This window comes from Helicoverpa zea, chromosome 11, assembly GCF_022581195.2.
Source record: "Helicoverpa zea isolate HzStark_Cry1AcR chromosome 11, ilHelZeax1.1, whole genome shotgun sequence".
Classification (NCBI taxonomy): domain Eukaryota; kingdom Metazoa; phylum Arthropoda; class Insecta; order Lepidoptera; family Noctuidae; genus Helicoverpa; species Helicoverpa zea.
Genome location: NC_061462.1, coordinates 3,813,573 through 3,831,548, shown reverse-complemented (window position 1 = coordinate 3,831,548; position 17,976 = coordinate 3,813,573). Strand labels below are relative to the sequence as shown.

General features: G+C 35.3%; 1 protein-coding gene across 1 annotated transcript; it reads right to left on the bottom strand.

Moving 5' to 3' along the window:
• Positions 1-10,547: 10,547 nt before the first annotated feature.
• Positions 10,548-17,227, bottom strand: LOC124634661 (collagen alpha-1(II) chain-like). Its single transcript, XM_047170323.1, has 14 exons — positions 17,101-17,227; positions 16,982-17,004; positions 16,581-16,620; positions 14,740-14,759; positions 14,570-14,620; positions 14,283-14,336; positions 13,983-14,036; positions 13,446-13,481; positions 13,310-13,363; positions 12,921-13,005; positions 12,509-12,604; positions 12,079-12,248; positions 11,425-11,637; positions 10,548-10,802 (listed from the first exon to the last, which is right to left on the bottom strand). The coding sequence occupies exons 1-14, from the start codon at positions 17,168-17,170 to the stop codon at positions 10,656-10,658; spliced, it is 1,113 nt and encodes a 370-aa protein (XP_047026279.1). The 5' UTR covers positions 17,171-17,227; the 3' UTR covers positions 10,548-10,655.
• Positions 17,228-17,976: the final 749 nt, after the last annotated feature.

Below are 17,976 nucleotides of genomic sequence, written 5' to 3'. Positions count from 1 at the left end.
GTCGGGTCTAAATTATTCATTGCACGGCAATGCCGGCCGTCCTGTCGTACTCAACTTTACTATTCCCCTGAGTATGATACTTACAGAATTATGTATTATGTTCCATCGTATGTGTACGTGGACAGAGATTATCTACATTTCTATACTAGTAATATAATAAAGAGGAAACTTTTTTGCTTGTTTCTTTGTAAAGGCCCCGAAACTACTGGACCAAACTAGGAGGCTACACTAGTTGTCCTGATACCAGAAGAAGTTCTCTCAGGACGCGGGTGAAACCGCGGCCAAAGTTACTTAGTAGTTTATAAAGCCCAGAAACCAGTGTTTTTGATAAAAAACACGATCCTGTCGGAGTCTACGATAACTACTTAGTGGGTAAAATGTTAAGACGAGAACTGTTTCTATCAGTTTGTTTATTAGGTAAAAAGCTACACTTATGATTAAATGCTAGCACACTGTTTTATGGAATAAAAGTCATAATTGTAATTACTAAATTATTGTGTTTACAGACTGGTTTTTAAAATCATACAAAGTGACGAAACATGTTAATCAAAGTGAATTTCTAATGCATATTTTATTTGTGTTACCCGAATCAGTCATATATGAGATTTTTTTTGTTATTATGAAGTCAGACAGGGTGTAAGAACACCATGCGACTTTTCATCAAAAATACAGAAAATGTTTTCCTTCACTCTCATTTACGCCTGATAGGCGGTTGAAGAATTAAGTTAGACGAATCAACTTAAGAAATCTCATGTAACGAAACCATAGCGCGATTTAGAGGGTAACAACGCCATCTATCGAGCGAGTATGTAAACTGAAAATAGTAACTTTTGTAATTGAATCTAAAGTACTTATTAACTAATTTAACCATCATCAAAGTATCGTAACGTCATGAAAATTGACAAATGCATGTGGTTCTGATGACAATACTATAATATAGAACTGTCGAATTGATCTGATGATGAAGCCGGAAGATAGGCATAGGCATTCCATGATGAAATTTCGTATTCTATCCGTGTTTGGACTTGATAGAAAGGTATTGAAACGTCTTTTACGGACTTGGAACGTCTTTTATATATGCGTATTTTTCTATTTTTCTGTTTTTTTTTTTACGATTTATTCAATATTGACGGTTGGCAAAGAAATTGAATTCTAGGAGGACCTTGCCAAAGTTTGATACGATTTTATTTTAAGTTGTAAAAATCGTTGACATGACGTGCGGTGTGTTCACATTCATATAAAATCTAGTTCCTCATTCGTAATGAAGTCAAACAGGTGTGATCACCATGTGACTATTCTTCAAAAATTCTTGATGTTTTTCTTCACTGTGGCTTAGGCGCCACTGTGGCTTACCTCTTATAATATTTCGTGTCACGAAACCATACCGCGATTCAGAAGGTAACAACGCCATCTATCGAAGAAGCATGTAAACTTGAAAGTACGAATTTTTGCATTATTTATTCGTTGTGAAATTAATTATTTCTTAAAAACCATAGTCTACTTAAGTGAAGCAGGACTAATTTGACAATCTACTTTTTTTATTGTTAATAATATTCACGTGATTACGAAAATCATGAATATATTTACTAATCGTTCAGTCCCAAAACTTGTGTATCATGGCAGGTTATAATTAAATAAGATTTCACTAATAATTTTACGTAAAACTCGTATTTACTTGGTGTATCAACAACGTCAACATTTTTCAAGTAACAAAAACATCCGTAGCATGATTGCCATAACGTTAACCTGCCCTAGTGGCGAATCAGAATCACACAGGTCGAAAATCAGTAAAGGTCATTATGTCAGCAGACCATTATTTGAGTCATTAAGCCACCGTGCTAACGACCAAGTGTGGTCCGATTCAATTCCACACTGGACCGACCCTAAATACGGGGTGTTGATGTAGCATATGTGAGGTTAACAGATGAATTCTTGTGAATCTACAGTATTTAAAATCATTAATTTGGTTTTATGTATTCCTTCTTGTTTAAGCAATCAAGCTCTAATAGAATAGGATGGTACAGTACACCAAGGAAATACATAAGATTATAATAGTGAAATGGAACGTTGATTATACAGAGTGTTTAGATTTCGATCAAACAACTTGCTTCAAAATAAGTTTTCTATAATCGGCCTTGCTCTTGCTTCCTTTCTTTCTTTCATTTCTGCCTATCATTGTGCTAATTATTGCAGTTCCTTATATGTCAGACACTTCATCTTCTCTTTAATATCCGTCGACGTTGCATGAGGTATCCAATCATATCCCCTCTTCCTGCTCATTGACTTAGGGCGCTTTCAACTTATGACAACCGGCTGCGGTGCCGAAGCGTTGCGCTAGACGTACGGCGTACGGACGTTCCTCTTTTTTTTCATACAAAAAGCTCCGTGCGGCAACAGTCCTGTTGTCGAGCCTTAGGTTAGGTTAGGCACCGCTTCGGCACTGCAGCCGGCCGTCAAGCAACGCATAAGTTGAAAGCGCCCTTAGGAAAGTACTAGAACCTTTGTACATTTTTCGTCGCTTGAAAAAGTTACTTCGAGTTTTTGTTACATTAAAAAGCTGCTACTTTTTGCCATCAGCTTTTGCTCCCAGTTTATAAATATGGCAAAACATACATTGTACTACAAAAAGACGAGCAATTAGGCGCGGGTCGCGATATATCACGTTGGACAGGTAGCAACATGTTGGCGTGATGTCTCCTCTAATGGAAGCTGTTTGTGGCCAAACTAAATTGTTTTGTGGCTAACTACGCGTTTTTCTGGTAAGATTTGGGATGTTCAAGTGGAAAATCCTTCTGCGGGTCCTGTAAGCAGTATCCCATGGGATACCTATCATCATGTTCAAGCCAGTTTGATGGATAAGGTATGGTTCTAGTTGCAATTCTAGTTGTCCTAAAGCTTGAAACAAAGGTCGTCCGTCACATCTATCTCTGTACTTTTGCAATAAGTCTTCAACAACTTACGGTTGTAACAATATTCTAGAACCCCTGTAATTGAGGCAGGTTCGTTAAAGCTTACCAAAGTCCTTCTTATCAACTTTTTCCACTCATACCAAAAAATGGATACATGTTACAAACTTTTGCCTCGAGTATTTTTCCCACAGAAATATTATTATCAATCAAGATTCCATCATGACCTGAAGGATGAATGCAATATTTCTTCAGCTAAAGAAGGGACGTCCTTATAGCGATGAATTATACAATTTGTTATGCTTTATGCCCAAGGGGTCGTTTTGGGGCTGCAGTTGACTATTACGGCCTCTTTTTATTCACTGATGACCGTTTTCCTGATTTTATTGCGTGTTTTATGATTTAATTTATTTTTTGTAACTACGTAAGTATTTATTTTTTGAGAAAGAAAAATGTTTTGGCCTTAATAGTAGGAAAGCGTGTAAGTAGTGTCTAAAGACACGTTTTAATTCTAAAAACTTTTTATCTTAAAAATTGAATTGGAATATTCAATAGTATGCAAACTATGTAAGGTTACTTTTTGTCAATAAACATACCCATTTAATTCAGGAGCTGTGTGGTGTCATGAACAAAAAAATATCATATTCTTTCTCTCTCTTCTCAAAGTTGTATTCGGCTACGCCATGAACCCAGAATAAAACTTTAAATTGAATGATAACGGGTAATGATATTTGCGGGTTAAAACAATGGTGTACGGTCGGCTGTGATGTTTATTGAATAATGACTGCCAGTAAACAAAGGAGTAATAAGCTATTAATCTCGCTAGCACAACGGCTCGGTGGTACTACGGAACATAAGTATGTCACTAAAAACTCGCTCAAAAATGCATTTCATATTTTTTTACTAAGTACATACCTACTCCAGCCATTCTGTGTATTCCCTTTCTCATCATCGTTTGCCTACACTGTTTTCTTTTGAAAATTTTCATTTCTTTTTGGTATGAAGTTGGTGACTTTTGGAAAAAAAATATAAATATGCGTAAGTTTCTGTTTTGGTTTTTGAGGTTTTTAAGGTCAACGTGATATTTTTCCGATGATCAGAATCATGGTTACTCCGCGCCTGCTAATGAGAACAAATGAATATCGTCCGCTCGTAACTTCCATGAGGCATTCTTTTGTACTGTATTGTACGCTCATTTTATTATGTTAATCGACTCGCCAACGCACCACCACACAGGTCGACAGTCTGACAACGACTGACTCCCCACCGCTCGATCCGGTATTTATAACCGAGTGACGTATGCGCACGAGGCGTCATAATATTGACATAACCTATACAATGATGCACATGTACCTGCATACACTACATCTCTCCCTTGTTGTTTTGATTTTAACCTTGTTTCAAAAAGTCCAACAATCAAACTCATAAATATTTTGGTAATTTCTTAAAGATCTATCAAACACCTGCAGCACAACAAAACCACGCTATCAGATCAGTCCACCGATCACACTGCCATCAAACTGATTTACTTTGTTCCGTTTCCATTTCATTTCCCTTTCCATTTAAGGAGACGACAGATATCGGTGATACTGCAGGACACTACATCCCTTCCCTTGTGAAATAAACATAAATAAAAATCCGTCCCTTTGCAGACGGTAACATACCAGCATCTGCTTCAGGCTCAACAAGACAAATTCGTAGCAGTGATATCAGGCCGGCAAGTTTAACTTCAGGTTTTGTAGCCGCTGTTCCGGCCCTGTATTATATCTACACTAGAGATGATCCGTCCATTTGGCAGACATCCCGCCAATCAGTCCATGTGAAATCAAGCAAGTCTCAAATATTGCTGTACCTTCAGATAATGAGCACTCATCTTGCTTGGTTCGACTTCACTTAAAACTGATAAAGAATGCATTGTTCCAAGGTAAAAGATCGGCATTAGGGTACCTCATCAATGCTTTTCACTCATTCAAAACCGTACGAGCCGTACGAGGAAAGTAATCACATAAGATCGTCCCAATTGAATGGTGACCTAGATGGACTGTTTCCAATTTGATGATGACCATATACTTTGTCACCCATTTAATGGTGACCACATACTTTGTCTCCAATTTAATGGTGACTCCATACTTTGTCACCCATTTAATGGTGACCACATACTTTGTCTCCAATTTAATGGTGACTCCATACTTTGTCACCCATTTAATGGTGACCACATACTTTGTCTCCAATTTAATGGCGATCACATATTTTGTCATCAATTTAATGGTTTAAATTGTAGTTCTATGTACGAGTTAAGTACTTTGTGTGCCTTGTAAGCAAGAGAATGCTAACTCAACTAATTTTGGTAATATGTAGTTTTTAATTTAAGAGTGGAATATCAAAGCCTATCATTATCTCAGCAATGTAACAAACAATCTGGTCTTCAACCCTATTGATCAGCGCTGGTACTTTGCACGTTTCTGCTAGTACACTCGCTGAAATTCTGATATAGGCTTTAAATACCCTACATCAATGTATGTCCAATATCTAGTCAAGAAACTGTAAGCTTCTTAGCATTCAACACCCAACATATGAATACCTTACTGCATATAATAGTGCGATAGGAATACTTATATTTCGGTTAGGCATCCAAGAACACTATTATCACCGGACATTGCGTTCTGTAATGTTTGTTTGCTTTTCCTAATGTGGTTTTCAAAAATTTAAGTAGTCAAAGAATTATTATGCTTTGATGGTAAGCTTTTTAGTATCATGGTTACATATTGATTATAACGAAGGTGTAAAGTAACATTACGAATCAGATTTTAACTAATTAGAACCATATTATGCAACGAACGCACTTTAACAGGTGTCACTAACTTTGCACTATATATTTTGAAGCTGTGACATTCTGCATCACCATAAAATAGAAGAGTCCCTGACCCTCAACTCATGCTCTTCTTCCTTTCAACAAGGTGACAGCGAGCAGCAGGTGGAGCAGCTCACAAACAGTTTTCTAGTCGATGCAATTTTCCTTTTGCAAAACAACCGCTAACCTTTCTAAAACATCTGTCTACACATAGATAAATGTGGGATTCTAATTCTATATCTCAATTTCATGAGCAGCTATGCTGCTCTCATGTCACACTTGACCTCATCAATTTGATGATCAGCTTTGTGCTGCTTCCATTTTTAATATTTTACGCTTTTCCAATTTCATGACCGCGTATAGGTAACGTAATATTTTTTTTTTTTGTAAGTATAGTTGGCTGCATAAGTATGTTTATAGTTTCGTTCAAAAGCGCTTACCCTTTATTGCAGCTGACTTTATCTACGTTGTTTCAGTTAGACAACCAGAATATAAAAATATTATTATCTTTTATAGGGACAGCACCCCAGTAAATTTTTAAACGATTTGGTGACTAAGGGCAATTTTACTTCCTATACTTTAAGGAACACTTACTCAGATTATATTTTGCAGTAGGACTTAGGAACTTAATAATATTTTAGTGGTCATTTATTTATTTAGAACATATAATTTACATTTTTAAATATTAAATATAAAAAACATTTAAAAATATAAAAAATAGGTTACCACCGATATCGGGCACAGGGTCCAAGGTACCGGTGGTTAGGGTCCCAGAGACAGAAACCTCCTCACAATACGTGCCGTATCAAGGAGTACTGCCTTCTAATATTTTAGTTATTATTAACCAAATGTCGACGCAACTGTGTAGTTTAATTAGCACAAAAGAGTAATAAATGTCGATAAATGTAAATAGTGATAAAGTTCTTTACCTCTCGTGCGAGTCCAATTGTCTTACGGTAACCTAAGATTGGTGTTCTAAGATCAATTATTATTAACCCTAACGCTATGGACACAAGACATTATTTTGTTAATAGATATCCATCCCACCACCCATATGGATCTTATCTTATGGGATGGGTTGAGGAAATTACACAACTTTATATTACAAGTAGGTGTGCACTTCAAGAATATATTAATGCGATGATTTATTAACTTGAGATCAATAAATGGATTCTATTTCATATATGTTCATATATGGTTATGTTATTCGCCCCTATGGAAGCATATTCTTCCACAACTCTCAATGTACTTATACTGCTTATTGGTACTGCAATACTGTAAAACATAATTTGCAAATAACAATATTATAATGAGGGCCACTTTGTTAAACTATTTGTAAACACCAATGTAAATCAATAAAAAAGAGGCTAAGATACCAATTAAAATTCATTCAAGCCTGAATCTTGAAGGTTTTAAAAGCACACGCAATCATCAACTTTTGAGAACTTGATTGCAACAATCATCCATGAGCTAATCATCATTAGACAGTTCCCAGAGTAAGTATCTACATTGGAACTCCTTCCAGGTATCATCCTTAAAAGATTTTTTGTCACAGATGAGAAGGCCCAGTTGGGTAAATGATGATGATGTCCTCCTAGCCGATTATCGGCTACGGCGGCTGTACTCACGTAAGGGGATTAGCCAACTGCGCAGGACATATTATAGTGCACAAGCATTTGCGCAGACACAAGTGCACTCACTGTTCCTTCACTCTCATAACCCGATGGGACGGCAATCCGACACGACCGGAAAGAGATCAGGCGCAGGACCGACATTTACGTGCTTTCCGATGCACGGGTGTATCAATCACCAACTTCCAGGCCCGACCCGGGAATCGAACCCGAGACCTCGTGCTCAGCAGCCGCGCTTGCGACAGCTAGACCAACGAGGCAGTTGGGTAGATAAAGTAGCATTGTCAAATAAATCACAGATTGCTCCAATGCTTAGTTCCATATTCTTTTGATCTAAGAGTTTTATATCAACCTAAAGTACTGAAATTACAATTGTGAGCTAGCATGTTTACCAAAGATTCTATCTATTAAATACCAAAATTTTGATCCACATTTTCCAGCTAGTATTGCTGCTTGTATGCTGTTCTACTGTTCTGTATCTTCTGGAATATCTCTGTTGTATAACAACCTCTTTAATACAGCAAAATAAAGTAAAAGTATTGAAATTATACCTAGGGTGACTGAGCAACTGTTATAATTAACACTATTATGGGTAGGCAACCCACTAGAGGTGTTGATGGACTTGGATGTTGTGCATAGGTGAATACATACCAGTATAGCTGGGCGAGTTCTTCAACATACATGGCCAACCTACTACGGTCCCTCAATGTGCTGTTTGTTAAACTAGATACCTAGCACATGTTTGTCATTTGTAGAACCGTTGAGTATATAACCCACCAGTTTGTTCTTGTAATATCCTCTATATTGCAAGCACTTGAATTAAGTTAGTTAAGTACCAGAACAATATAGCAGGTATAAGTTGTTAACTAGACTCTGAGAAGTTAAGTTTGGAAGCTTTTTATGATCCAAATCACCGGGCACAGAAAATATAAAAATTATCAAGATTTACTATTTAGTTGTTGCAGTAGTTGACAACTATCGCCAGATAATTTATGCGTGTACAGTCAATTGAATGACCAGTAGACGTTCACTACCGTTAACTGTCAAGCTGTCAATTTAATGACCAGTAGATATAGACTACTGCCAACTGTCAAGCTGTCAATTTAATGACCAGTAGATATAGACTACTGCCAACTGCCAAGCTGTCAATTTAATGACCAGTAGATATACACTACTGCCAACCATCAAGCTGTCAATTCAATGACCAGTAGATATAGACTACTGCCAACAATCAGGCTGTCAATTTAATGACCAGTAGATACACACTACTGCCAACCATCAAGCTGTCAATTCAATGACCAGTAGATATAGACTACTGCCAACAATCAGGCTGTCAATTTAATGACCAGTAGATACACACTACTGCCAACTGTCAAGCTGTCAATCTAATGACCAGTAGATACACGCTACTGCCAACTGCCAAGCTGTCAATCTAATGACCAGTAGATATACACTACTGCTAACCGTCAAGCTGTCAATTTAATGACCAGCAGATTTTTGGAATAGAATAGGTCTTTATTTGCTTAGAATGCAGGCACTTACAAAATAGGATTGTAAACAACATAATAAGATCCGTGTACATTCCGCCTTGTTGGCATGCAAGCACAACAATTATTAAACACAATTGATTATAAGGCAAATAGGTTATTGTATTATATCCTCTAGGAAATCCCACCACTGCTAAAGTCGTCTTGACGACAATTCAACAACCAGCAACTTTATATTGCTTCCAATAAATGCCTATTATTGAATAACCTTTGATGCAGGTTTAAGAATGAGTAAACTGATCACCAAGTAATGATTTTGTATTATAAATTACTCATTTGATAAATATTAACACCTGCAATAAATATTGCTACTTCCATTAGAATTGTAGCAAGGTAAACTTAAACAAAGAATTACGTAAAAAGGTTAAAATTTGTTTGCAATTCGGGTGATACATACATGAACATAAAAGTTATGTATACTTTGTCATTCTACTCTCTTCCCTTCCTTCTTTCCTTTTGCACTTTTTAATATGATTGAATATTAACATCGGTCAGAGGTTACTTGTTATCAAAGCTTATTTAGCATACATTAATTTGGTATAGGCATGAATAGGACAAATTATTTAGTATAACCTTGTATATCAAATATTTTTCTGGATCACAGAACTAATAGGTAGTTCAAAATTATAAAAATTAGATAATAGGTAACTGTTGGTCCAAACACTCACGGTTTTATCCTCGTCGCCAATGTATTGTACGCTCATTTTATTATGTTAATCGACTCGCCAACGCACCACCACACAGGTCGACAGTCTGACAACGACTGACTCCCCACCGCTCGATCCGGTATTTATAACCGAGTGACGTATGCGCACGAGGCGTCATAATATTGACATAACCTATACAATGATGCACATGTACCTGCATACACTACATGTACTAATAATTTTTAACCAAGATGAATAATTAATGTTCTAGATGAGGGGAAAATTGTTGCTATTTTTTCCCTAATTATCGTTTCTTGGAGTTAACTTTTTGCAAATACCATCATCTTCGCATTCTGAAGTAGTTAAATGTGTCCGTAGTTTTAACACTATTATCGCTGACTGTGCGCGCTTTACTGTCGTAGGTCAGCTAAGTTCACTGGCAACTGATTATTATGAAATTTTGCGTTCAATTTTCGAGACAAACTGTTATTTCATGAAAAACTCACGTTTTATGTCCTCGGTCAACTTGGGCCTGAGTAGCGTTATTTTAAAAAGTTTTGTAATTTTTTTACAGTTGGGTATTAAAAGCCCCTTTTAAATTTTTGCCCGATTAGCTGAGAAACCAGTGCATAAAGTAAATTTTACATTGTTCGGGCATTTTACGACAAACACATACAATCTTATAGTAAACTAACAAAATATAAATTTTATAAAATTACTTTTCATAACTTAGCTTTGCGTGATTGTGGCGCCATCTTGTATTTCAAGCTGGAACTCCATGGACAACTCCTTTGCCCAAATGAGTTGTGACTAGTTAGTTCATATATACCAGGGTAGATGTCACTTCGTGTATAGTGAAAAGACAAAAACCTTGAATTGCAAAACGCAATTTCATTTAATTTTTTATTAAATAAGTTTCTTGGAATTTTTTTTAATAAAAATGGTAAAACAAAACAGTAGCACTATGAAGCTTCATTGTTATATTTCTATTTGCATCACATTGGCTATTTATTTTTTACGAAAAATAATGATTTAATGTAAAATGATAAAATTATACCTAGATTTTGTAATATTCAACCAAAGCATAGTTCTGTACTTTCTAGGTACATTCGTTGATCTCCGTCGCGAATATCTCCGATCCACAAATCGATGATTGGTAGTCTAAATGTGTTGGTAGTTTGTAACTCTATGATAGAACTTTTCCATTCCATATCTCCTTCCTGAAATATACATAATTAAATAGGTAAACGGGTAAATAATAAATTCCGCATGGATTAGAGTTAAGGAAAATATTAATTATTGATTTCATGAATATACATAATGTTGTGTAGCTTGATATAAAATCACAATTTATACATTATGTCCTGTTTGTTATTCCTACTTTTTTGTTACTGTTTCAACTGTCAGATAGAAATTCAAATGGAAACGGATTGTTGTCTCATCGTACCATGAGTGTAAGGAAATAGAGAGAGCGTATATTGTAAACTCATGCTCTTAATTTCAACCTTCATACGCAACTATTCTGATCTGCTTCGAATATTTATTTATTATTCATTCAATAACCACTGCGGCTGTTATTAACTATGCTTTATTTAAGTATTACTAGCTTTCGCCTGCGGTTTCACCCGCGTCCCGTAGCCGGATGGTGACAAAAACAACCTTCTCCCGGGTCTAAGTTACCTCCCCTCTAATTTTCAGTCAAATCGGTCAAGCCGTTTTCATGTTATGTCGTGACAACGGAAAGCGGGTTTTATTTTTATTTATAGATAGTATGGTGTATAGATTCAATAATCTCTTTATAACCTTTTCATAATATTATTAGTAATCTGATGGATGTATTACCTTGCAGAGGTCCGTAGCCGTAGGAACCGAATAAAAGAAAGGAGTTTTATCCGTAGGGTAGGGTCCAATGAGTGCTTCATTCCAAGTCAACAGTTTAACCGATGCAGACACATTGAATTTGGGAAAAGGCACTGAGTTAAAGCAATGGTATTTAATGGTCTGCCGCGCTGAAACTGCGTGTTGCTGGAGCCATGTCACTTGTTCTGTGGTTAACTGAAAGAAAAACAGTGCACTATATAGTATCCTTCAGATATAAAGATCTACTCATTTCTGACACTTACGCGAATATTAGACAAAATCTACTAATCTCACGCCATTCGTCGGCCGCGCGCGTTTGTCGCGGGCCTCGGCAGCGGTGCCATACATTTTTATAGTTTGACTATTGTCGCGAGTGATCGACGATAGTCGTAGGACGCGCGCGGCTGCGATTGATCGCGATGCACGGAAGTCTACCTACTTACTAAAACTACTTTTACGGATTTTATTGCAGTTATGTATATATTAATTAATCCCGACGTTTCAGATCTTTTACACGATGGATGCTGTAAAGGATACCAAACACAAATATAACTGCGATCTAGTGCGGAATACTGCAAAATATTTTCCTAACATAGACTTCCGCAAAGTAACGCCTGAATCCATCCTTTTACTTACATTATATAAATCTTTCAAATTGACCCGCATTCCACTCAACCAGTATGTTCCATTGCCTTCTGTATTGCTAATCTCACGTGTTTTTTTATCTCTGCGGACACAAGTTTCTCGGGTTTCCATGTTGCAGTAGGCTTTGAACTCTTGAGATTCTGGGCCCATGAAGGCCTCACCTGCAAAAACACTGGGATTGTAAAAGCTCAAAAAACAAGAGCCCTAAACAATATGTTTGGAAAACAGGCTATAATAGTTTTATCCAAAACTGGAGGTAAATTTTTCAAAATTATTGTGCCATGACAGTCCATAAAGATAAAGGATTATTTAACATTTACCCTTTATTCCAGCCATTATATGGCTTTTAAAATTTTTTAGGTATTTGTTATTATTTTCTAGTTAAAAATGTAGTATAACAGTGTGTATTTATAGTTCTTACCAGACCCAAAACCAACAGGGGCTGATTTGCAAGGTACATTCGCGGGTTCGTCTTCACGGGCAAATGACTCTGCAGCTTTTTCATTACTATAAAAAGCTGTAAAATATAGACGAAAAAAAAAAAACAAATCAGTTCAATAGTTTTAGCGTGAACGCCAGAAAGAGTTACTCATGCATTTATCTGTAAACTGTTTTAATTTTTTTTACTATTACCATTTATTTGTCAACATCAATGGAAAAGTGATCAGTACAATTACACATCTTAAATGGCTGAACCGATTGTGATTTCGTGTTGAAAGGAACCATATCCGGAATACCACAGCTGTCCCTGGGTGATAACCTTATTTTTCTTAGATCCAAATATTTCTTGAATTTTTTAGAGGATAGTTATTAATAAATTGATGAAAACGTACTATTTTTGGGCAAGTTGGAAGGATAAATTGCAGGCATGCCGGCCAAACCAGGAGGTCCCACTGGACCTGGCAGCCCCGGGGGTCCCTGATGAAACAAAATACATATACTAAAATTGTTTGATTGTTGCAAAATAAATAAAGTCACCTTTGGACAAGCAGAGTTTCTTGACGATGTACATAATATGACCAGCGCAGTCAGAGAGGAGAGAATCTTTATAAGACATTAGAAAATCAACTCTTTGAGTGTCCTATAAATTCCTTTCCTCTTAGTATTCAATGTGTCTTATGCGTAAGCAGTTAAGGGGAAGTTAAACTCACACCAAGCTCATTGATCTATTTCACGTGCACGAAACTATTTCAAAAACATACCGTCAAATATGACTACTTACTGGAGGTCCCTGGTCTCCTTTTTGTCCGTCCTTTCCTGGAATCCCGTCGGTGCCCTAAAATTATAATTATTTTATTTTATCAATGATTTCAATTACTCATAATACTTGTGGAAGTTAGTAAATAAAAGGAACTTACGTTCAATCCCGGTTTTCCATCCACCCCGTCCCGACCCTAAAATTTAAAAAAATAAAAAAAAATAAACCCTTTTTATGAATTTATAATAAATATTCTTATGCGGTTTATCGGTTGCATGGCATTTAGCAATTATCATATGCGTAGTATTTTAATTGAAGTACCAAAATAAAAAAGCGTACGAAAGTTTCGTAAAAGGCCCACGAAAGAACATGGTGGGTCAGAAAGAGTCTGACACTCCCTCACGCTGCTAACACAAGTCATTTGATGATTTCCCATATAAAATAAAAATCCTTGTAATGTATGAAAATTTAAATAAATATTATGTAGAGAACTAGCCATTTTCCCGCGGATTCACCCGCGTCCCGTGGGAGCTACTGCTCGCACCGGGATAAAATATAGCCTATGTTACTCGCAGATAATATCGCTTTCAAATGGTTTATCTATTACAACCAACCAAACAAACAAACATAGTTTTCCTCTTTATAATATTAAAATAGATTATACTGATTAAATGAAAAAAGGACTATGACTACTTACTGGAGTACCTTGATCTCCTTTAGGTCCAACATTTCCAGGTGTCCCGTCAGTGCCCTAAAATTATAATAATTTTACTTGATATGGTTGGGACGTGTTTCATTTGATGATTTCCCATAAAAAAAAGCTCACTAATGTATTAAAATTAAACTCGTCATAAAGATAAAACAATAAATATATGTAGGTAGGAATTATACAGCTTAAATTAAAACATGGAATGGAAAGGAAATTATAGATAGTCTTCCTTTCCCCTATTAGAATATTCCAGAAACTATTTCAAAAACCAAAAATATGACTACTTACTGGAGTACCCTGATCTCCTTTTGGTCCAATATTTCCAGGTCTTCCGTCAGTGCCCTAAAATTATATTAATATTTTATTTGCATCATCCATCGGAGAGCATGTTTATGTCGGTGCTGCGCCTGATCTCTCTCCGGTCATGTCGGATTACCGGTACATCGGGCTATGAGAGTTAAGGAATAGTGAGTGCACCTGTGTCTGCGCAAATGCTTGTGCACTATAATATGGCTGATCTCCTTATATGAGAACAGCCGCCAACAGCTTTTTTGAAAATGTAAAGGACTACTTACAGGCGATCCTTTTTCTCCTTTCACATCTCGAAACAGTGTGACCCCATCACTCTAAATAATAAAATGGATATAAAAGTATTAAATTAATTATTTAAATAATATATCTAAATATCTTAAATAATTTTTTAAAATCTTATCAGTTATGTACCAAGTAATTTTTATATACTTACTGAGGTCAAGGTGCAGGCTTCTGCAATGATAAAAAAAAATTAGAAAACAATTTAACAGATGGTAAACAATTTATTTATTTATTAAAGGGTTTACCAACAGCTTCTGTGTAGATTAAGCTTAAAGTACAATTTCTGTTATTAGGTACTAGGACTTACACAGTCGCCAATTACAGGTTAACCAACATACGCTAAATAATGATAGAATTTGAAAGTAGAAAATTATACAAAACAAGAAACAAAAACAAGAAAACACTTCTTATTAAAATTAAAGTAAAACTAAACTTGTTGCAATAAAAACACATAAACTTATGAGAACAATAACGACTGTCTTAGAAATACTTACAACTTATAAAACTATATTTTGTGAGAACATCATGAGATCAAAACTTATGGTAACTAAAAATGTAAAAAATATAAATTAAAGTAGAGCAATAGAATAACATAAAAACATAACATTTTACGTAACATTTTGTCGATGTTGCAATTTTTGGGATTCCAGTAATTGGGCCTTAAAGATATTAATCGAGACATTGTAAATGTCAAGATCAGCTGATTTAATCACTGAGTTCATCTCTCTGCTGAGTCTGACCAGTGGCGAGTTTACTCCTATATTGGTTCTAGTTGCTGGAGTATGATACAGGTTGGTTATGGGATGTCTAGGGATATTATATGGTACTTTTAGTCCCACACTTTCCACAAGTTTCATGCAGTCTAATTTGTTATTTAATAATTTAACAATTAGCAGTTATTAGCAAGTTCTTTAAAAAAAATATTACATTCGATACATTATAATAGAAAGTGGAACAATTTCGAGTCATTTATAAAACATCTCTTTAAAATATAAGTAGCTTCTACCCGCGGATTTCCACTCGTCTTGTGAGAACCAGCTTGGGCACCAGTGCAAAATATAGCCTTCTTTGGTAAACAAACTATCTAACACTGAAATCATTTTTAAGCCCTTCAAATAGTTTCTGATATAAGAAAACTGCTGGGAAATTCTCGTTGTTATGTAAAAACAGAAAAAAATATTTTTGCAACATTGCTTATCTATGCTTACATAATAAAGAGTTTTTTTTTTGTTTGATTATACCCTTAAGGCTCCGAAACTATAGAAACGATTTGAAAAAAATTTATTATTTCTCTATCGGAAAGGTACCTATGTACACTCTTCTTACGGGAAGCGGGTGAAACCACAGGAAAACGGCTAGTTATTTATAAGTCCCGTGATCTAAGTGGTATACCTACCAAAGTTATAAATAAATCAGTAAGGAAATACAGTAGGAATGAGGTGAAATATTAAAATAACAGTTAGGCAGACAATAAATAAGGATAAACCGTTACTTTATTACTCATACTGGCGTTTGAAGGACCTATTTATTATTGTTCTTCCGCTAAGTATTACATTAACTAGATTCCGCCCGCGGCTTCGCCCGCGTAGTGTGTGATAAAAAGTAGCTTATGTTTTAATCTAGGGTATCACCTATGTACATACCAAATTTCAACCAAATCCGTCCACCCGTTTTAGCGTGAAAGAATAACAAACATAGAAACATACATTCATTCTCACAAACGTTTCACCAGCGTCCCGGAGAACTTACAGTTTTTTCGTTACCGTAAAAAATATACCTATTCAATTTTACTAGGGAATAGTTTAACTTCTTAAAAGTAAAAGAATTGTCGAAATCGGTTTAGTACTTTCGGGGCCTTTCTAGTGCAAAAAAGTATTCTCTTTACTATATTAGTGTAGATAGATAATACTCAGCAGCTAATATAAAGTTCTGATCCTTAAAAATGTAACACGAAAAAGGGTTGAGTATAATAAATTTAAAAAATCTACTTACGTAATTTTCTTGTGCATTTTTGTTCTGGCGTATCCGATGTCTTAAAATAAGAAATGAAAGAACATTTACCATAAGTTTATTACTTAACTACTTATATACATTTTTTTAAATATATATCAGTGTACAAAAATATAGACGACCCACTGACCAAATAGTCTATGTAGATACAAAAATTTTCTACTTTAGAGAGGAATGGTAATAGTCACAATAGTAGCAGTGCACATTCAAATTTATTTAAAAGAAGAAAAATAATGAGTGAATTTACTGAATACATTTTGTTCCAAATTAAATATGAAACTCTGTTTTATTTTTAAATTAAGTAATCCTCCCATTAGAGACAATGGGTCGTTTGGATCGTGTTCACTCAATACAAAAGAATTCAATCAAGTGACAATACTTACTACTAATATTTCTGGAATTGTTGCTGAAACAAAAGCAACAAAAACGAAATATTTATAAGGGAAAACGAAATAGGGTACAATTTTATATATTTTTTTCTATTGATAATGTTTGTACTTACCTGATACATATATAGTTACAGAGGTTGTTAATAAAATAAAATTTATACACAAAAACAGTCTCACGTCCATGTTTGCGGCTGTCACTGATAAACTAACATTATATTTATCCTTATTTAGTGCTCCAATGACATCAAAATTCCCTTATATGTATTACCGGTTAAGCATGTAGGTTCCTGTGGAATTTTACAGTGAATTCCATTCGCCTGCTTAACTCCATTGTTTTTTTTTTCAAATTAGGTATTGTTTCAAAACAATAAAAGTTAAATACTTCTTAACCATGGAGTTATTAATTTTTCGCACTCCATATTCGAGTATTTTAAAGTAAATATGCACCAAAAAGGTGCAAACAAAGGTTTTAAAAAAAGCGCCATCTATTGAGGGTTTAAAGTACTTGTATATTCAGCTGGTCATTGAGCGAACGTTGTATTGTTACGTTCCTACGCAGGGTGTACCGAAACAGATAGATGGCTGGATGGATGCTTTCTAGAGGTATAATGTCAATTGTCATATTATACAATTACACAATTGTATACATCGATATACATATATGATTGTATAATACTTAAGACGTAGGTAAAAGGCGGAGTGCGGTACAAGAGAGAAAGCAGTGTAGGCTGCTTTGAGTCTGACAACCTGATAAAACCGCAATTTCTAGGCATGGAAGACACAGCAAACATGTTTACACTATACGTCATAGTTTCAAATAATTATTATGCCGCTGGCACCCCGAACTACTGCCATTTAGCAAAGTCAGACTAAAATTTTACCAAACGTAAACCTAATTGAATTTTGATGTTATAATATTTTGTCCATCAAAACTGCGGTTTTTGCAATTAATTACGTAAAACAAGTAAATACAAAATCCATGTTTTATG

What these genes read in the sequence shown, in the direction of transcription:
- LOC124634661 (XM_047170323.1), bottom strand. Translation starts at nt 17,170, where the DNA reads ATGGACGTGAGACTGTTTTTGTGTATAAATTTTATTTTATTAACAACC. An exon ending in ATGGAAAACCGGGATTGAAC is followed by an intron (nt 13,364 to 13,445) that starts GTAAGTTCCTTT and finishes TTATAATTTTAG; the next exon opens with GGCACCGACGGGATTCCAGG. An exon ending in CCCTGTTGGTTTTGGGTCTG is followed by an intron (nt 12,249 to 12,508) that starts GTAAGAACTATA and finishes GTGTTTTTGCAG; the next exon opens with GTGAGGCCTTCATGGGCCCA.